The following is a 21606-nucleotide window of genomic DNA, read 5'->3' as shown; positions in this document are numbered from 1 at the left end:
ATTTGATGAATAATATCGCCTGCATCGCTTTTTCATGGTTATAAATATAAGAAGAAGAATACATACACCTTCTACTCTTTTTCTTAGCTTATAATTACCAAATTTCAACCGTGGACATTGTTTGAATTAATAAAATTAAGTCATGGCGGTAATCTAAACGATAGTATTAGTGGATTCCATCTTCAACTCCTATATTTTAAGATACCAAAAATTGAGCAGGAGGAAAGTAAGAAAAGGTACGGATGGAGTTGCAATGGCCCAAGAAGCTGAACTGGGCTGCCTCCATGTTTACTTCTGTCTTCTGCAATCCCAGCCGCCGCCCGCTTAAAGATCCAAACTTTCATCTTATGAGTTATTATTATATAATTCCACCAGAAAAAACTAATCCAACTCTCCATTTTGGTCAGCAAATTTCTTCAATAAACTCTCTTCTAGGCCTAGGCGCGACGACTTTTCTCAAACTTGAAGTTCCTACCTTTATTCTGTCTTCGCTTCCAAGGGGAGTTTGATGGGCAAATTCATTTGAGCTGAATTCCAGCAAGTTGGAGACGAATCCTAAAATGGGTTGTGGGAATTTGTTCTTCTTGGTTCTGGTAACCTTCTCGGTAGCTCTAATTACTTACAACATCATTCTCTCTGCTAATGCCCCTCTCAAGCAAGAACTTCCTGGTCCATCAAGATCTTCATCTTCCATTACTGTGGACCCTGTGATTAAGATGCCCCTGGATAGATCAGAAACTTCTTCCTCCAAACGACTCTTCCATACGGCAGTTACTGCGTCGGATTCGGTGTACAATACTTGGCAGTGTCGGATCATGTACTACTGGTTCAAGAAGTTCAAGGACGGACCTAATTCTGAAATGGGTGGCTTCACCAGGATCTTGCATTCAGGGAAGCCCGACAAGTATATGGATGAGATCCCCACCTTCGTTGCTCAGCCTCTGCCAGCGGGAATGGATCGGGTACTAATTTATTTGCTTGATTTCTATTATTTACGGGGTTGACTTTTGAGCGTGGCCTTGTTTTTGCTTCTGGTGTTCTATTATAAGCTTTGAGAATCTCAGGGGAAGTGTTCATCTGCGACTTTGTTATGTGCTATCTATGGTTTTATTTATGCTCTACACCTGTTTGAAGGAATTCGCCTTAGGAAAGCAAGGGGTCGCAGTGAATTTCTATTATGGCTAACTCCTTGGCTAATGAAATGACGCCCAATGGGCGACGTCTCTAATTGAATTAAGAATTTTCTATTTTGCTTTTATTACCCTCTCTGGGTTTCATTTTCATGGAGCTGAAATTGCCTTCTATTAGCTGCTCATCTGTGGTTTGAAACTGTTACAGGGCTACATTGTCCTCAACAGACCGTGGGCATTTGTGCAATGGCTTCAACAAGCGGACATCAAGGAAGAGTAGGGGGCGCTTTCCTCTGTTCTAATTAACTGATAGATCAATAATGTTTTTACTTTGAGTTTACCCTGAATGTTTTTTTATCTAAAATTATGTTTTACAGTTATATACTCATGTCAGAGCCGGATCATATTATTGTCAAGCCTATACCAAATTTGTCTAAGGATGGGCTTGGGGCAGCGTTTCCATTCTTTTACATCGAACCCAAGAAGTATGAGAGCCAACTACGGAAGTTCTTTCCTGAGGACAAGGGTCCTATTACCAACATTGATCCAATAGGGAATTCACCTGTTATTGTTGGAAAGGTATGCAATATCATGATTCTAAGTTATTACATTTAGCATTCTTCTCTCCTTTCTCCATTCTGTCTTACTTTTCTCTTCTCTTTTGAATAAATTTTGCTAGGAGTCTCTCAAGAAAATTGCTCCCACTTGGATGAATGTTTCTTTGGCAATGAAAAAGGATCCTGAGACAGATAAGGCTTTTGGTTGGGTTCTTGAAATGTAAGTTTTTCTTCTTTGAGGTTTCCTTTTCATCTTTCTCACTTCGTATGGTCTTTTTACTTCTTTATTTTCTTTGCTTCCCATGTTTCTTCTCCTTGTATTTTAACTGTAGGTATGCTTATGCTGTCGCTTCTGCTCTACATGATGTTGGTAACATCTTGTATAAGGACTTCATGATTCAGGTTCTTAGAGAAATATTTCTGTTTCTTTATCTTTTTGGTTGGATTATCATTCGCTATGCAGCATAGCATTTTTACCGATTCTCATTGCTGTTTGATATACTTCCTCCACGAAACATAATCAGCTTGAATTGGCTTCACAATTTGAAATCCTTGTGAAAACTTTTATGTTTACTTTCTACCAAACCACATGAAATTTTATCCAATTCCGTTGGCTGATAGGATGTGATGTAGGAAACACGTGATCTTAGGAAATGAGAGGATTTGACCCTTCATTCTCAAACTTGATCAATATTCTGATTTTATATATTAAGTAACTTATTGTACGTTGACACTTTACAGCCCCCATGGGACACAGAAGTGGGCAAGAAGTTCATAATCCATTACACTTACGGTTGTGACTATGATATGAAGGTATCAAACAAAGGTTGATTATGTGTATACCGATCTCTCTCCTCTATTATACATCATAGCTTATCTTTGTCTATGGCTACTTGTTATACCTTGGTATACAGGGAAAACTGACTTACGGTAAGATTGGAGAATGGAGGTTTGACAAGAGATCATATGATAATGTTGTTCCTCCCAGGAACCTTCCCCTACCACCACCCGGCGTCCCTGAAAGCGTGGTATATGTCCTATAACCCTTGCATGTGGATGATGTGGAATGCTTTTTATCCTTTGCTTGTCGATATGTTTCTACTATTATTAACTGATCAAGTAGTTTGTAATGAATTTGATAAATTACATACATTTTAATATTCTTGTGATGCCTGAGACAACATATTCCATATATGCATTTTCAGGTGACACTAGTGAAAATGGTTAATGAAGCCACAGCAAACATTCCTAATTGGGGATCTTAAGAAAGTCTGTTACGTGTACTTTTGAAAGGCGTGGAGACCGGTACTTAATTTAATTCTTACACAATATAATTACCTTTTTGAATATGTATTGATTAGCTTGTATCTGATTGGCAAAGGCATGGGCAAATGTATTAAATGTGTAAAACGTTGTTTCGTTTTAAGATAAAAATAAATAGCTAGCGTTCTCTTCAATCATCTCATGTATATTAGAAAGCTAACACCTATGTCAATACATCACGAACGTTGAATATTTGTTCCAAATGCAATGGCAAAACCCATTAATCGAGCAGTTTCTGGAAACGAAATATTGTAGAATCTCTAAACAGAAATCATTATACATATATATAATAACAACTAGGGAACAGACAAGTCTTAAGTATAGAAAAGAAAATTTAGAGAGAGGAAAAGGCTAAAGTCATTAACCTCAATTCTGTTTGGGGTCAGTCATGGTTACCATCCATGGAGGAGGAAGCAATCGAGTTTGCTCATGATCTGTTTGAAACAATGGAGGCAACATTTGATGAACTCCAGACAACTCTTTCATAGCCATATTACCAGCTCCTCCTAAACCCTGTCCATCCCTCCCATTCGTCCACACGCTAATCATTGGTTGGAGCCTCTTAATACTTAATAGCATTGGCATTGATGTTGGCAATGTCTTGAAACATCCCTCCATTGATCATTAGGTAATCTCTAAGAGCGGTGTAGTTCCCACCCAATGCATCTAGCAGGGATACAGTGCTTAGGCCTGTGCCAGTGCCAGTGCCACCAGTCCCTCCGCCTCTTTCTTCTTTGCATATAAGTCTCTGTCAGCAGTTTGCTGGCAAGCATAAAATTTAGCATCAGCCAATGCCTTCTGTGCCTCTGCATTTTATTGTTTCTGGAACAGCTCAGCTTCTGCCTTAATTTGTTTCTAGTAGAATTCACAGTTTGCCTCTTGTGCCTTCTGATGTCAAATCATGTTGTTCTTGTCTAGGATTTAGAACTCACCTTGGTTTCGTACTCAATGCTAGCTTTGCTCAACAATTCAGCCTTAAGCTTCTCAGTCATGGTCAATGCATTCATCTTCTCCACCTTTTTCTTTTGGTCTGCCTCTCTCAGTGAGACTGCTTTTGCTGCTTCCACTTCCGCCATCTCTGATCCCTTAGCCAATATTGCTTTCTTCTTCGCCAGCTCTGCATTTGCCTCCACCACTTCTGCCACTTCTGCATTTGCCTCAGCAACGTCCACTTTGGCCTGATTGGAAGCCTCTTGCTGTGTCTTCTGCCCCAAGTAGGAGACATATTCGTGCCCACTCACATTCACCAATTGTTTGACATCAGCATTGTAAATCAAAAGTCCAAATTGGTGAAGTTCCAACTGAACCTTTCCAAACACCTACTGCTTGAATTCTTTGGTGCCTTTGAAAATGTCCTCCATGGTCGTGGAAGCCGCAAGCACGCTGGTCTCTCCTTCGATGATACCTTGTAGAAGTTCATTGACATCTGGAGCGCTTGTCATGAGGTGAGATCAGCTTGGCATACGAATGGTGAAGACAGCAAGGAGAACTAAATGTTTAAGCTAATCAATTCTACCACTTACGAATTACTCATCTTCCTCCTATGTGTCGTATGTATATCTAATGGATTTATTATAACTTTTCTTAAATACATCAATGCATTTATTTTAGAGATTCTGGTTTTCATTCCTAATTTACTATACTAACGAGGATGGAGGACATTTTTGGTTTTCTCATTTGGGATTGATTAGAATGATTATTAAAGGATTTTGTTTCCATTTTATTTTATTTGATTTCTTTTTTCTTAAAATTGTTTGTTGGACTGTTTGATAGGAGGGATGATTGAAAATTATTTTTGTCTTTCTAAACGTGTGTTTGGTTTGAGATTTTGAAGTATTTAATTTTGTGAAAAAGAACTATTTTGAAAAAAACTATAGTGTTTGACAAATTAGAATAATGCACTTTTTAGAAATTCATTTATCAAATAATTCATTAAAAACCAAATTTTTAGAAAATGAAATTTAGGTGATGAATGGAAAATTGAAATTTTTTCTTATATGAAAATTCCTCCATACTTCCACTCTCCAATCTTATTAATGTATTACGGCGTCGAAAGAAATAAAGTATCCTTGAAAAAATATATCACCTTTTTTTCTCTCTTTTATTATGAATAATTACTAAAACAAAAGTATAAATCAATCTCTAATTTTCTTTTCTCTTATTTTTTTATTTATTAAAAAAAAGAAAAAGAAATAAATATCAAATTCATTAAAGAATGTAATGCTACCTCCTAACTTTACTAATTTCAAAATTTTAAAACAATTAGTTATTATTAATTTCAAAGTTTTATGGTGTTATTTTTCTTAAAATATATATTTAAATTAAAGTTTTAAAAGTAGATTTTGTAGAATAAAGAGATTTTTTACTTTTGATTTTGTCTTTTAAGTAGTAGCCAGTACTTGTAGCTAAATTACACAAATTTAATATTTATTTACCAAATAATTGTAACATTATTTGTTCAAGTTTAAAGCAGAAATTTACCAAAACTTAATATATGGATTGAATTTTTTTAAGAGCACAGATGTCATCAATTATTTAAAAACTTACAATACTCTAAGGTTAGAACATCCATTATATGAGTGAAGTGCTTGATTAGTTATATTTATAAGAGATATACCACCAAAAAAATTCAGATTTGAAGTCATTTTGAGTTAATAGTATGTTTTATAGACAAAGAAGATATTATTCTAAATCAAGCAAAGATGAATTGGCATAAGAAGTTAAAGAGATGTAGGTTCAAATTACTCTTTCAAGATTGTACTCGAAATAATAATAACTAGCATTTACAAATGTTAATAGAATAGTATAGTTTGCTATATGATCTAATCTATATTAACATTCATCCAATAAATCCATCCATTGAGTTAGGCATTCTTTAATCCAATGTTAACAAAACTCATTAATACTCACACAAACTTTCATGTTTTAATTAAAACTAGTTGAGATAGCTTATTAAGAACTAAGAACATGCTAAAGAAAAAAACACACAATTTCTTTTCAATAATTGAAATCAAAAATAAATAAGAAAACCCAACTATTATATTGACAGTCCAAATAAAAAGAAAAAAACAGAACTCATTGTTTTCTCAAGAAAGATACACAAATTAAAAGATTATAAATTGCTCACACCAATTTATTCTTTGGTCTTTTGATTTGAAGGGGAAAAAACAGTTAATTTGAGAGATCTTTTAATTGATTTGATATACAAAATCAAACCTTTCTTCTTCAATTCTGAGAAGAATCACCCAAGCTTCCCATCCATGGCGGAGGCAGCATTCCAGTTTGCTCATGAACCGTTTGAAACAGCGGTGGCAACATTTTGTAAACTCCGGCCACCTCTTTCATCGCTATACTCCCAGCTCCGGAGCCTCCTTCTAGACCCTGTCCGCCACTTCCATTGGTCCAGACACTAATCTTAGGCTGAAGCCCTTTAATGGCGTCGGCATTGATTTTAGCAACTTCTTGGAATAGGCCTCCGTTGATCATTAGGTAATCTCTAAGAGCGGAGTAATTGCCGCCCAATGCCTCGAGAAGTGAACGGAGGTACAGAGCTTGAGCCTCCGCCAGTGCCACCAATCCTTCCGCTTCTTTCTTTTTGGCATAGAGCTCTCCGTCGGCGACTTGTTGACGAGCATAAAACCCGGCGTCGGCTAGTGCCTTCTGTGCTTCAGCTTCCCTCTCCTTCTCGAACAGAACAGCTTCCGCTTTCTTTTGCTTGTCGTACAACTCCCAGTTTGCTTCTTGTACCTTTTCAATTTATGAGAGAAATTTAACGAAAACAGAGTGTGTGTATAAAGGGAGTTTAGAACAAAGTGTGTGTAAAGGGAAATTGACCTTAGTTTCATACTCAACGCTGGCTTTACTGAGAAATTCAGCCTTCAATTTCTCCGTCATGGTCATTGCATTCATCATCTCCACTTCCTTCTGCAACTGCGCCTCTCGGAGTGCGACGGCTTTCGCGGCTTCCACTTCCGCCACTTGGGCAGCTCTAGTCCAGGCGGCCTTCTTCTTAGCAAGTTCGGCGTTAGCCTCCGCCACTTCCGCCTCTCTCTCATTCTCGAACACCTTAACCTCCGCCTTGACCTTGATCTCCTCCTTCTTACCCTGCCCTTGCCTCTGTGTGGCAATAATCTTAGTTTCAGCGTCGATCTTAGCAGCATTCTGAAGGGTTTGTCCTTCTCTGGATTTAGCCCCAATTTCCCCCTTCATCCTCGCCTCCGCCACATCAATCTTCGCCTGATTCGCAGCTTCCTGTTGCGTCTTCTGTCCTAAATACGAAAAATACTCATGCCCACGAACGTCCACCAACTGTTTAACATTAGCATTGTAAATCAAAAGCCCGAATTGATCGAGCTCCAACTGGACCTTCCCGAACACTTCCTGTTTGAACTCTTTGGTGCCTCTGAAAATCTCCTCCATGGTCATGGAGGCTGCAAGGACACGAGTCTCCCCCTCTATGACGCCCTGGACGAGCTCCTTGACATGGTTGGAGAGCTTATCGTGCGGGGAAATAAGCTTGGCGTACTTAAGGAGAGAGTCCATGTCGTCAGAGCGAGGGCCGATGGTGAAGACCGCGGGGAGGATGAAAGGAAGTTTCTCGGCGCTCATGGCTTGGACTTCGAAGGTGTAGTTGACGGGAGAGATGTCGAAGATGGTGCAGGATTGGCCAGGGAGAACCCATGCCTTCTTAGCGAGTTTGATGTCGCTGATTCCGACACCGGTAATGGCAAGGTATTCCGATGCGCTCGCTACTTTGTACATGATCGCAACGGAAATTGAGAAAAGCTTTTGAGAGTCTGAATAATGTGAATTTGATTTTGATTCGTTTTAATTCCCTTAAATATAGACAAACACACATCCTTTTTACTCTTTCTCCTTTCTCCCATAGTTTTTTTAAATAACTATAATCATAAATATTATAAATTTTAATTCTAAGTATGATCTATGATCTCTAATTTTTTATGTTTATGCTTACTTAATCAATATTTACTCCTTAATCTAATTTTTAACTTTATGACTTATTAAATTTTCATTTCTTGTATCAAATAGACTTTTTGATTAAATTACATTTTAGGTAATTGAGTTAGGTAGCATTTTCTTAATAATAATCAAATGTACTGCTCTTTTAAAGAATTGTGTTTATAATAAAATCTATGCTCATCAATAGCTCCTAAAATTTCATTACCAATATGGTCGGAAAAAAAATTCAAACTTTGTTATATATATAAATTCTTTTAATATTTATAAATGTTTTTGTGGTGAGTTCTATAATTGCAATTGTTTTCAATTTCTCGCGTAAATCGGTGGATTAAGATTCATTTATTCATCAAACTTCATATCACAACACTTAACTTATTCAACCAAAAAAACAATATTTTCAATAATTCATTGTAAATAACCAATAATTTTCATAAATATGAAATATTTAACCTCAAAATATTCCAGGGTTGAGTAACAAAATAAAAATAAGCCCTACCCATTCTATTTCACACTCTTCCTAAATATAACAAATATTTTAGAAAACGTCTAATACCAAATAATCCTGAAAAAAATTGTTTATATATTAGAAAGTTAAAATAGTCAAATCTAAACAGTTGATTTTTATATTTTTGAAATTGTTCTATAAATCTTGTATACCTGTAATAAAATCATCCCAACCAATAATTTAAAAAGCAAAATCAATTATTTAAATCGATCTCAACCTAGCTTGGTCAACAAGAAATTGTGCTCATACCCTATTTGGTAACATATTTTCATAATTTTTATATTTTAAGGTGATTATGGCTTGTTTAGTTCAAAGTGAATAATATATATATATATTATTATTATATTATTTGAAATTCAAATTTTAAATTTTGTTCGAAACTATGAATATATCTGAGTGACTTTAGATGTCATCTCTGAAATTAACCCTGCATAGAATATTTGCTATTTTTATTAATATGAATGTTGCCATTTACACAAAATCATAAAAGTTTTTACCTTTACCATCTCTACATTTTTCTTTTTCATTTTTTGTTTTTTTCCCAAATACATTTGGATTTGGGAATATTAATGTTTTTCAAAACTATTTTCTAAGTTTCTTATTGGATGATTAATTCTGAAACCATTTTTTTTTCTTTTCCTAAGGTACAAACAAATGGAAGAAAACAAATGAGCCATTTAGTTAAATTTAAAATGATATATGAAATATATTCCTAAACGGTTAGTTTCAATTATACCAAAATGTCATCTTTTAACTTTTGAAGTTTAAAGCTTTTTTAAAAACAATTTTGGAAGGCTTTTGTCATTTAGTCGTTCAATTCATGAACACAGAAGCCCATCCCTACTTAACCAATGCTTAAATCACATACCTTCAAAGTAAATTTAGTGGTTATGGTTAAAAAAAACGTATGTGTAAATGTGTTATATGTCTTTTCTTTTTTTCTTTTTATTCTACTATGTGTTTAGATTTGTTTATATCAGTATATACAAAAATTTAGATTTTTTAAGATGTGTAAGTGTAAAATTAATAGAGAAATAGAAGCAATGAGTTGTTTGAGAAGCAAGTTTTGCGGTGAAGATTTGGGGGAGAGTTGTATTAATAATAATTATAATGTTATATAGTTTTGTAGGACTTTTTCATATTTCTAAGAGAAGACTTTGTTGAGATATATCTCCATAAAAGTCATCTCTCAATTATTTCACTTTCCTAATTAGTTTTCTTTTTCCACAATTATTGTTTTTTTTTTTAAAGCACAAATATCCTCGTTTTATTTCTAATGAGAAAGTTATTTGGGTGATTTTGGATAAAGTTGACTTTGAACAAGAAGAAAGGGTCCACAAATTTTTATCATCTTCATAAACTCATCAGTTTTGATTGAATAAAGCTTTAGCCTCCAATATATTGTTAGAAAGTAATGAAGTTGCTTAGAATTGAACAATAATAGTAACAATTAAATGTCACATTCCTAGTTCTAGTTAAACACATCAAAAACAATATAATTGTATTGATTCGAGTCGGTTACAATTCATCCATCAATAAAATCACGTTTTGATTACATCAATCGTTAATAATGTGGCCTTAAAGTGTTTAGAGTCAAAATTGTTATTTTTCATTAATACTTATATTTTTATCAATTAATCTCCAAATATTAGCGCTCATATACCACGTTGTAAAATAAACTCGCAAGTATAATAAAGTTTAGATTTAGTTCTTAAAGTCTATTAATAATATATTATATTATCGATAGGAGTTCATCAACCACTAACAAGAAATTTCAAGGAAACAAGAGCTCCATAGTTTTCAATCACGAGAGCTTGCTTGAGAGGGAGACATAGTGGTAGAAGTTGATTTCTTATTATTATTATTATGATTATTAGGACGGAGAGGAAGAAGTTGATCAAATCAAAGTATTGATTATGAATGAATATAAATAAAATATAAAGTCATGCAAGTCAATGAGGCATAAAATTAAACAAGTTGGGGTTTAATAAAATGAATGGAATATATTGGATTCAAACAACGAAAACGGCGGTATTGTCGAAACTATATGTTATTTTCACTCATCATCATCCAAAATTCAACTGATGACAATATTGTCATCCATAGGAAATTCTGTTTGATTTTAAGTTCTTATTTCAACCCTTTGAATTGGCAAGAAACTTCCCAATTATTTGAAGTTTCAGCTACGTGTGCAACAGTTTTCAATACATTTATGTTAATTATCATTAATAACATCATTGAATATGTCTATCATCTATGAAACGTATGCATGTTATAAAAATTTATTAATTGAATTAACAACGATGAGACAAAAACTAAACATATTAGTGGTATGTCGATGAAGACGACATAAAGTATAGTTTGGCGTGATGAAATAGAGCAATCATCTTTCTTATTTGAAAAAAGAAATTAAGTATAATGTAAGCCATTTAAAACTGGACGGAGTAAATGAATTGTGGATACCTGCAATGTTATGTTTATATGGATTACATATATAAATTCTGAAGACAGTCCCATTTTTTCTAGGAATGAAAAGGTACATATCTTTTTTAAAAAATTTAAGATAAATTTATTTGTAGTGAACATCAATCAAATACTCTCCCTTGGAAGAACAAAAAAGAAAACCCAACAATTAAGTGTTGAATCCGTACATAATAAATTCTCCTTTTGGGAACGTTTCTATCATATTGCGTCTTAATTCCATATTTAAATAGTACGCTTGGATAATTTATATGGTTCCGTTGTATGATTACATTTACTTGCATTTGTCCTATGGTATATGTCAATCTCATCCAAAAGAAGAACAAAAACAAAAAGACAATTTTTGTATAGGCATTCCACAAAAGAAGACAAGTGAGAACAGAAACAAATAAAATAGGTTTATTTGTATGGACCTTGGGGGGGTATATTTTGTATCACTGCCTTGGGAAAGGAACTAGAATTATTGTTTAGGAGCATTAACTCACCAGCTCATCAGATTATATCACTTTCCAATTGATTTGTGCGAGAAACAGATTAAAACCTTCTTGTTTACATAAAAATACACTACTACAAGTCTGAACAGTTCGTTTACCTCAAATCAAATTGGGTGTCAATTTTTTAAGTAAAACACAAACGTGAAGTTTTAAGATCGAATATTCGACCCCTTTCCCAATTACTATCGAGCCAATTGGTTGAACTTCCCATTCACCATGACATCCAACATCCACCAACGAAGGAATTGTTACTTGTTTAATGTTCCTAGAAACCTTGGGGCGCTAGATTGGTTGATTATATTGGTTAATAGATAACATTCTAATTTTCCGAAGATGAATTATTCACCTTCACGTTTACACTGATAGTAGAAGACAAGAAGCACAGGAGGTTATGCAAAAGAGAACCTGCGTTAGTTGGTCATACATTTACTGCTTAAACATGCCAATTAATAATTGAACTAATGGGTCCGTAAACGGTTATTTTCTTTCAAAAGTTTCCACATTGGCTTATTCTTGCGTGAAGATTGCTAAAATAGTATTGAAATAGATATCAGTTTGTGCATTGAGCAAGAGAATTGTCAATCTGCCACTTCAAAAGAAAAATTAGACAACACCGACCCAGCATTGTACCCCACCCACATTTCATCATGTCCCAATTTCACGAGGTCATTAGATGTAACCGAAGAATCCGTAAGATTTCAAAAAGTATATTTCTAGGCATTCCAATACTCGTATGGCACTAAACAAGAGAACGAACAGGGTTCCCCTCTCTTTAAACCCCAAGATTCAACTTTCAAAGGGCTCTCATAGAGTCAAATCACTGCTCTCCCATGTCTTTCTTCTCTATAGTTTTTATTTACTTTTTATTTTCCTTTGGGTGGAGTGGGGGTGGGGGGAAAAGAGGAATAAATCAAAACTCAAGGGAATCAAACTTATGGATTACCGTAAGCAGAAAATAATATTTGATAAACCAAGAACAGAGAAGGTACTGATACTGATGGATAAAGCAAAACTCAAGGGAATCAAAATTGCAGTAGTATCACAATAATGAAATATTCAGTTAATAAATAAAGTGAAAAGATCATCTAGCTGAAGAAAAGCTCATGCTAACATATTATCCCCTTAACATAAACAAATATGGGACCTGAAAATTCTGGACTTAAATCCCTGCGAAAGCCTTCTTTCCACCTGCGGATGATCCAGCAGGAATCACTTTCAATACATTAAACCTCACGGTCTTTGACAAGGGCCTGCAAAGAATGGCATTAAGAAAATGACTATAAATAAAAGTGCAAGAGTATATAAGAACCAGAGGTATATAGGAAGTTCATGTATAAACCTGCACTGGCCAATGATGACATGGTCTCCCTCTTTAACCCTAAAGCAAGGAGCTATGTGTGCTGGGATGTTAGAGTGTCTCTTTTCATACCTATAATGAAATAACCAATGTCAGCATATTAATCAAACAATAAATAATAAACAAGAACATTTGAGCAGTAGTTTATCACCTTTGATATTTCTTCACATAGTGAAGATAATTACGTCTAACAATGATAGTTCTGACCATCTTAGCACTGTGGCAGGTACCAGCAAGTATACGCCCCCTGATAGAAACAGTGCCAGTGAATGGACACTTCTTATCAATGTAGGTTCCTGCAGCAAAAAAACTCTTCAGCCTTTGGTAAAATTAAGATGCAAGGGCAGCGCTGAGAATGAAAATCTAAAATAACACTCCACACCACCTACCAATTAGTAAACTTCACTTGCGACATAAACACCAAATTTTAAATGAAAATGTTAGTTTGAATGTTGTCATAGGATAAATGAAAATCAAACTTCTCCATTGGCCAGATCAAATGATGCCAAGGACAGACCCGCATTGTTTCATAGAACTCAATAAATAACATATGCTCACGGTTTCAAATGTAAAAATTGAGCAGATAACGTTCACTAGCCATTCGATTGCAAAGTGCAATATTTGAAGCTAAAAAGAAGCTGAAGCCAATGATAAAATGAAGTCTAATTAAGAAAGAGTAACAAATAACTTGACATTTTCAAGTCCCCTATCAGAAATTGCAATCTAATACACACACACGAATCCCTAGTTTGAACCAATTAAACAAGAACTAGTTACAGGCCCAAGAGCATGCGAATTGCTGATTAACGACCAGTGAAATTGAAGTAAAAACTGAGTGTGTATACACACCAATTCAGGCAAAGAAGAACCATCTTCTCGGCTACTATTATAAGTAGCTGGGAAAGTTCATAGAGAGACATGACAAATTGCAGAAATACTTCAGCATACTGGTCTCTATGGAAGAACAAACTCCAGAATAAGTAAAGATAAAGCACGGATCTGAAAGTGAAGAGAATATGACCTTCAATTGCATCTCTGGGAGTCTTGAAGCCCAAACCAATGCTCTTCCAGAAACGATTACCTCCTTTTCCTGGCCTCTTTCCTTTGCCCGATTTCTTCGAGCTGGAAACAACGATTCAATGTAAATGTAGTAGTATATTAGACACCGGAAATAAAACAGCCTTTGACAGATCAAGTAAAACGTTAAACATGTTTGACAGTGAAAAACTATACAATTTCCAGTGGATTTCCTACCTAAGGAACACCTTGGGCTGCTTCAGAAAAGCCTTCTCCGTCTGCAATATATAATAGAGTTAAAAAATGCAAAGGCCAATCAGACAATGATTGAATGTGAATAAACGGCGGGGAAGAACAACATCCATACCTGTTCCGCCATTGTTAGGGTTTCGAAGATCCGATAGAAGCCTAAGCCGCAGAGTCTGATACTAAGTAAAAACCCTAGAGGCAGCAGAGAGTGAGGAGGAAGGCTTTGAGACGTTTATAAGGAAAGCCCTAACTAACAAAATTACCACTATGCCCTCTCCCCTGCCTCCGAATGTAATTTCTAATTAGACTCGTAAACAATCAAATAGCAAAATTATTCCTAGTTTTTCTTTTTTATTTTTAAAAATAGCAAAATATTAAAACTATCACACTATCTATATTTTATTTTAAAAATTTTATATATTTTATAAATAATTTTAAAATTTTTTAAGCTATTCACAACAGTTGAATTTTATTTTTAAACTTTAACAAAAAAAAATATTTTAAATAGATTTTTAATTTAATAAACAAGATAATTGCTAGGATTATTGTGATAGACAATATTTAATGTCTTAATCTAGCATCAAGATTTTGTTATTGTAACACCGTTGTTAAATATTGTGATTTGACCGAATTAATTCTAGGGTTTTCATTCATTTGAAGTGAAATCGAATGATGGGCAAAAAAACATTTTATTTTAGAACATAAGCATTCAATAACATCGAAATTGAAATTTACTATATTTGTATGAATTTGTTGATATCGTTGCAAAAAAACTTGAAAGATAAAATTGATTTAAGTATTTGGTTGTCTAACTTTAGAGCTCATTTCCTCCATCCATGCATTTAAGAATGATTTATGTAAATTCTTAGCGAATGAGGCATTTTAACGTACGAGGGATTGCTTTCTCTATTTATTTATCAAACATCTAAATTACTGAATCTTTGACTGTGTGATATTTAACAAATAAAATACGTAGTATCGCACCGAAAGGCATAAATGAATAAAAAAGATGTTAAAAGTTCAATAATCATTCATTTTCCCAAAATTCTTAATATTTTTTGGATTTCCTCTCTCTCGCTGTACTAAATTCTGGGGGCGGGCCTTTTTCTTGTTATGCTTTGGGATAAGCTTGGGCTTTTTCTATCGTGAACTGGGCCATTCGGATCCTAAACTTCAAAGCTCCAAGTTTCAAAAGTCTAAAATCCCCACGGTTGTAAATTCAATTAATATTTTTATAAGAAAACTCAATTCATTTCCTTAATATAATATGATGTAGTATAAATTATATAATGATACAAATTAATAACTATATAAATTTTTATGCTACATTTTAAATTTGGTCCTTATAGTCTAAAAATGATATAATTTAGTCTGTGTGGTTTATAATTAGAATCTAGTTCATTTGGTTTGATAAAATCATAGAAAATAGTCTCACTCGTACAAACGGTTAATTAATTATGAAGATTGTCAAATCATAAGAACTATATATGACATTTTATCAAACTATATGCTAAACTAAAATTTTATTCAAACATTAGGGACTATAATTGCAACTTAACCAACTTTTAAACATAATCTATATTCATTAATAAATTTGTGGAGACGTAACATGACTAATTTTGCGATTTATAAATATATAGTATCAATCTCACTAAAATCTTTTTTCTAAGAACCGTAATCAAAATTTTTGAACCTATCACCAAACATATCTCTATAAACATAAAATACAACTTTGTTTTTGTTGAATTTGTTATTTTCTAAAGTATGTTTTGTTGGAATAAATTGTTATTATTTATAATTTTTCATGAATGGATGCATCATGAGCGCATGCATTCATTTCATGAATAATATTAATAACTAAATGACATAACTTTTTGAATGGTCATGAATACGTTTATAAATAAGTTCGTTTGGTTGAGATAAGTTTAATATCAATAATCATTTGTCTTCTATAAACAAACTTCTCTACATATTCACAATCTTGACGTTCGGTATATTCGCATGATTTGGTTTGTTGATTTTCTACACGGGGTGCTACACTTATAAGAAAGGTAATATGTTATATCATGGGAGGCAATTACCCTATATACTCAAGCACTAGGGTGAGTAAATTTGTTTTAAGGAAACAACGTTAATTCGTTATACTCATATTTTATATTTATGTATGAGTTTTTGTTTATTGTGATAATAATATTCACAACATTTTGATCATCTATATAACATGTTTTTCACAGTCTCTACTAACATGCCATGAAATTTTAATAATGTTATTTGTAGTTGCAAGAAAACAAGTTTCATTTTTAAAAAAACGATGACCAACGATGTGGAGTTGAAATGTAAGATTTATTAGACGCAACTAGTATTTTATTTGTTTGTAATTTAAAATAAAGTGAAACAACTCGGTGAAGTTTAAGTATTAAGAGTACCTATGCTAAAGAATAGTTGAAGTTAAACCATGTTGGCCGTAGTAGGATTTGATGCCTTGTTGTTCTTCTTTACTTTTCAATTATTTGGCATCTTTAACTTGACTAGCAATATTAATACAATCTTGGGATTGAATTAATTTACAAGTCTCACATCAAAAAGATGCTTTTGAGTATTTAAATTAGGATCCTGTTTAGTTTAACCTTTCAAGTATTTAGTTTTTTGTAAAAATAATTGAAGTATGGACAAACCACTGTAATGCAAAAAATTAAAAAAATAAAAACAATTTTATGAATAATTTGGTGCTACACTTAAAATGAACTTTGATTACCTACCTCTACTATCATTATTAGCAACCAACTCTAACGATCACCTTCACAACTCACCACTATTATTTGTAACAATTAGTCTCAACAAGACAGTTATAATGAACATGCACAGCAATTTAACTTCAATTTTAAAAAAAAATGTTAGTTTAAAAGATAATCACATTTGAAAGAAAAAATATCAAATTCCAATTTCCATCCAAATATAGTGGAAATAATTAACTTGGATTTTGTACATAGCAAGTCCATGTGCGCTCGTTTGATTATCAACTTCAACAATAAACCACAGCCACTTATAATTAATTCAATGCACCTTCCTCCACGGGATCCGATTTGGAAGCAGAAGGCCCCACGCCTTCTCCCAATCATCTACCGCCATGTAAGCACGCGCAAGCTAACAAATTACTATAATCTTGCCTCATTGACAGCTGTCATTCAGTCCTAATTTCCGATTATTTTTGTATAATTCTTTTTCTTGATCTTTCCAAAGTCTTTGTTTTTATTTGTATTTGAAAAGACGTTTTTATCCGCCACTCACTCGATTGCATCCTCGTTTATTATATACAATATGCATGAAAACTTAACTCTTCTAATTTGTTGCCTTCAGTTTCTTCTTATCAACTTATTTCAGAATTTAATTGTAGTTTAAAAAAACGTCCCCATCTCTTACTGCTTATTCACAACCTTGGGTTTCCCTTGACGTGAATCTAAACTTATTAATATGTATTTAATATTCTATATATCTTAAACCAACTGTATTAGCATTTGTAATGAGTTTACTTTTCTTTCTTTTTTTTCCAGCAAAATCAATCATGTAAACGCATAAAGTTTGCCAAAAACATTTGACGGAAGGAAAACATTTTGTACACTGTACACCATACATTTGTAACTAGAAGTATTAATGAAGCATGGATATTGAAAAGGTAAATCACCATACGAAAATGAGATAGACAACACTAAATCTTTTAATTACGAGCCCACTTGTGAGTAGTTCTGCTTTAATTCAGTTGTTGCACAAAATTAAAAATTGACAAAAGATAAAAAATAGAGACAAATGACATATGTTCTCGATGAACAAAACAATATCTATATAAAATTTAAACGAATGATTATTTATTATACCAATCAACATCCGATAACAACTCTGACTTTTTCTTGCATCTATATGAAGCTACTTGAACCTCTGCAGATCCATGAAGAAGTACTAACTCCAAAACATGCAACCTCCACCCATTTGTGGCTGAAAAACATCCACATGCATGTTAGAGGATCACAACATAATAGATATGAACATCAAATGTCATTGTGAAAAAAACTGTATAGAAACTTACACAATTCTACTCACACCTAACAACGAAGTCTGAATGATCACTCGTGGATAAAACATATTATATGAATCTCTCAAATAGCAAATGGCGACAACACCAATATAAAGACCACAATCATTCAACAATATCTTCAAAATTTTGTCACCCACAAATCATTCCATCCATACCTTCCACAAATCAATTTTGATTCCAATCTAGCATGAGGGGCGCCCTCCCAAACTTCCCAGCATGAACACAAATAAAGAACCAGTGCTTCACATTTTTTTAAATTAAGTTGTAAAAAGTTGTTTATTTTATGAATAAATGTAAACTTAGGTTAACCTGTCTTGTGTATATCCTTAATTTTTATAAATGGTTGAATGGTAAAAAAAATACACACACACAAATATACAATTTTCATATTTATATAAAGCTCATCTATCTGTTCCTTTTGAGATAGATATAGATTGCAAAATACAAATTTACAAATTAAATTTTGTTTAAACAACTAGTCAAGGTCTCTATGGTGGAGTTATTGAATGGTTACTCTATACTCAACTAATTAATGAGAATGGAGCGTAAGAGGATTCAAATCAATAATGATGATAACTAATATTATATTAAAAACATGGAAAACCATATTAAGTAGCTAAAAAAATCATATTAAGTAGCCTAGGTGTCATGCATGTAGACGAGGTTGACCAAATTTGCCGTCTTTCAAAAATAAATAAACCGTATTGGATACATGTTCATCCCTTATTGCTAGGGCTCGAACTGACATTAAAGTAATTAGAAAATCATATCTTATGTTACATGATATGATATTTTATGTCTTATAAAACTATAGGATAGTTTCATGGATGAAACTTTAATTGGGTGATTTGTAATAGTAATAATAATAATAATAAACCTGAAAATGAAATTATATTTTGTTTCACACTGCAATTAACCGACATGAAAAGTGGAAAAAAGCAGTTCCTTTGTAGTTTCCGAAGTCACGTCGTTACATTTCCACATCTTCTACGTGGCACCATTTGAAGCTGCTCGTAATGGCGGTTGGAGAAATCAACCGAAGCACTTCGGTGCAATCACGCTGTCTACGTCGTCTCGTCTTAGCCCTTAGATGAGAAATTGCATTCCTATGCCCCACCTTATTTTCGAAAAATACCCTTCAGTTTACAAGCAAATTCCAATCCAACCACCCCCACTCCCATCCCACCTATAAATTCCACACCACCGATACAAACTTGGTTTACCAAAACGTAATCCCAAATCCCCAATCTGAGAGTGAACCGAAACAAAAAACCTAAATAATACTCTTCTCCATGAAGAAGGAAACAAGCGGCCCAGTTCTCCGCCCATTTCCCGCCGGCGCTCGATTTCAATCTCAATTCTCTTCTCCTGGGATTTCTTCGTTCGCTGCTTCAACAAACTTCGGCTTCTCTTCCGGATCCTCAATCTTTCTCCAAAACCACGATCACGACGATCATCATCATAACCACCATCGATCCGTTTCTCCTACTCGTGTCAACATTTCTTCCACTCCCCTGTCTCACTCTGTTCGATTTTCCATTGGTCACCGAACCGGTTCGCCGACACTTTCCAACCGGAACTCGCCGGTTTCTCTACCGAAAAAGCCGTGCACGTGTTCGCCGACGACTCACCCCGGTTCCTTCCGGTGCAGTCTACATAAAAAGTCGGGAAGTGGCATTCACCAACATCAGGCGTCGTCGTCGGCGTATTCATCGAGCGGTTTGAACATGCGGAGGTCTGCGATGACGAACTCGCTGGTGAGAATCGGTGGGGTTGAAGGAGAGTGGGTCAAGCGAGCGTTGACTGCTTTGATTCGACCCTCTTCACACCAGTTGAGAAGACGAGCCAATTTCCGGCCGCAGCCCAGCCGGCTTTCGGTCATGTCGAAGGCCGATTGATTAGTTTGATTGATTTTTGGCAGATTTAAGTGAAGTCAAATCATCTGTTAAAGTAAATTTGTGAATTAGATTGTACAAAATTAGATATAAGAAATGCAATTGTGAATACACATTTTAAAACCGAACTGTTCTTCCATCGATTGAAACCGGTTGCCGTTGTAATTTGTTTGGGTCTGATATTCGGTAGCCGTTATTTTACCGTGGCGACTGAGTTTGCTTCTATGTCAGGTTATATAGTAAACTAATTGATTTCTTCATGCCATTTTTTTCAAATAACTATTTTTAATGTTTCTAGTTTTTGTATTTTATTAATTTCAGTGTGGTTTTATAGGTGATGATAATATGCTTGGGATTGACTGTTGATGGAGGTGAGAATCCATTAAAATGGAGGAGACAGGTTTCTGTTGTAAAGAACATGGAGAGAAGAGGAATTATAGTTTTTTTATAATTAAAAAAAACCAACAAATTCAATTAAGGAATTTGTTTTTCTCAATAAGTTTCAAGTGCTAACATTTTTATTATTAAAGTTTTGAGTTTTATTTTTTATTTTAAAATATTAGATCATTATTATATTTATTTTCTGTAATCTTGAACTTTAACATTTTTTTGCCTTTTTTTGTTGGGATTTTAAATATTACTTTTGAATTCTTGAATATTTATTTTCAATATTTATTTGTTAATTCCCTGCAAAAAAATATATGTTTGCTAACTAAATAGTTATAATGAATAATTGTTTTTTTGGGGGGCAGAATTTCATACTATCAAAATTAATTTTGAAAATCAACTTCATAGTTATTTTAAATGATTTAACTAAAATTGAGTGACAAAGGCAATGGGATGGAAAACTTGGGTGAGAAGTTATATTATTAAAACTTAAATTATAAAATTTAGAAACTAGAAAATAAAAATGTAGGCTAAATTGTAAACAAAAAAAAAACTTCGATTAAAAAATATCACTTACTTTTAAAAGAACTACAAAATATATTTGATTTATTTCTTTACTAAGTTCAACAATAACGTTGCTATGATTTGGATGTAAATCACTTTGTTAAAAAAAATCTTAATTGTTAAAAAAATGTCCTTAAATGTTTTTAAAAAATCTTGAATGATATGATTCGTTTAGATTAACTTTATAAGTATTTAGTATAAGTAGACTATGAGTTATTAGTTAGTTATTAAAGCTATGTCTCCCTTTTGCCATCGATTGACATTTACATCTTTTTACACTTATAAATATTTAGAAAGTCAATCAAAATTTGTTTTACTATTTCTAAAAGTATGTTGCAATAATTTAAGAGTATTTTGAAACTTTTGAAAATAATGATGTTTTTGAAGTAAATAATTAATGTTTTACATTAAGTATATATTTTTTAATAAGAATTTATTAATATGGTATTTCCCCATTCTTTAATAATGTCTAGTATTTATTTATACATATAGATAGACTCTCATTATTATTCACTTTAAACTCCATAACTACCTATTCAATCAACTCACATTGACTATGCTAATGAAAAAAATAAAA

At 33.4% G+C, this 21606-nt stretch overlaps 4 protein-coding genes across 4 annotated transcripts; 2 read left to right on the top strand and 2 right to left on the bottom strand.

The window, feature by feature from the left end:
- Window positions 1-359: 359 nt before the first annotated feature.
- On the top strand, window positions 360-3213 carry LOC101214063 (hydroxyproline O-arabinosyltransferase 1). The gene is made up of 8 exons (XM_004138666.3): window positions 360-962; window positions 1339-1406; window positions 1508-1709; window positions 1810-1907; window positions 2020-2089; window positions 2429-2500; window positions 2602-2715; window positions 2893-3213. The coding sequence occupies exons 1-8, from the start codon at window positions 561-563 to the stop codon at window positions 2950-2952; spliced, it is 1086 nt and encodes a 361-aa protein (XP_004138714.1). The 5' UTR covers window positions 360-560; the 3' UTR covers window positions 2953-3213.
- On the bottom strand, window positions 3027-7867 carry LOC101206203 (flotillin-like protein 4). The gene is given in 7 exon segments (XM_011651533.2): window positions 3027-3583; window positions 3585-3715; window positions 3718-3895; window positions 3943-4435; window positions 4437-4499; window positions 6237-6757; window positions 6845-7867. Coding segments are annotated over 7 exon segments (2520 nt in total). The 5' UTR covers window positions 7772-7867; the 3' UTR covers window positions 3027-3376.
- A 4535-nt stretch (window positions 7868-12402) lies between these two features.
- On the bottom strand, window positions 12403-14367 carry LOC101214306 (40S ribosomal protein S11). Its single transcript, XM_004138668.3, has 6 exons — window positions 14212-14367; window positions 14082-14122; window positions 13849-13949; window positions 12979-13123; window positions 12810-12899; window positions 12403-12720 (listed from the first exon to the last, which is right to left on the bottom strand). The coding sequence occupies exons 1-6, from the start codon at window positions 14221-14223 to the stop codon at window positions 12630-12632; spliced, it is 480 nt and encodes a 159-aa protein (XP_004138716.1). The 5' UTR covers window positions 14224-14367; the 3' UTR covers window positions 12403-12629.
- Window positions 14368-19387: 5020 nt separating this feature from the next.
- LOC101214709 lies at window positions 19388-20338 on the top strand. Its single transcript, XM_004138669.3, has one exon. It carries the CDS (start codon window positions 19476-19478, stop codon window positions 20079-20081), a length of 606 nt encoding a protein of 201 aa, XP_004138717.1. The 5' UTR covers window positions 19388-19475; the 3' UTR covers window positions 20082-20338.
- The last annotated feature ends 1268 nt before the right edge of the window (window positions 20339-21606 follow it).

The sequence above is a fragment of the Cucumis sativus genome, chromosome 2 (genome assembly GCF_000004075.3).
Source record: "Cucumis sativus cultivar 9930 chromosome 2, Cucumber_9930_V3, whole genome shotgun sequence".
Lineage (NCBI taxonomy): Eukaryota > Viridiplantae > Streptophyta > Magnoliopsida > Cucurbitales > Cucurbitaceae > Cucumis > Cucumis sativus.
This window is presented reverse-complemented; position numbering and strand designations above follow the sequence as displayed.

What these genes read in the sequence shown, in the direction of transcription:
- LOC101214063 (XM_004138666.3), top strand. Translation starts at nt 561, where the DNA reads ATGGGTTGTGGGAATTTGTTCTTCTTGGTTCTGGTAACCTTCTCGGTA. An exon ending in CAAGCGGACATCAAGGAAGA is followed by an intron (nt 1,407 to 1,507) that starts GTAGGGGGCGCT and finishes TATGTTTTACAG; the next exon opens with TTATATACTCATGTCAGAGC. An exon ending in CCGGCGTCCCTGAAAGCGTG is followed by an intron (nt 2,716 to 2,892) that starts GTATATGTCCTA and finishes ATGCATTTTCAG; the next exon opens with GTGACACTAGTGAAAATGGT.
- LOC101214306 (XM_004138668.3), bottom strand. An exon ending in TCCCAGAGATGCAATTGAAG is followed by an intron (nt 13,124 to 13,848) that starts GTCATATTCTCT and finishes TTTTTGCTGCAG; the next exon opens with GAACCTACATTGATAAGAAG. An exon ending in GTCATCATTGGCCAGTGCAG is followed by an intron (nt 12,721 to 12,809) that starts GTTTATACATGA and finishes CATTCTTTGCAG; the next exon opens with GCCCTTGTCAAAGACCGTGA.
- LOC101214709 (XM_004138669.3), top strand. Translation starts at nt 19,476, where the DNA reads ATGAAGAAGGAAACAAGCGGCCCAGTTCTCCGCCCATTTCCCGCCGGC.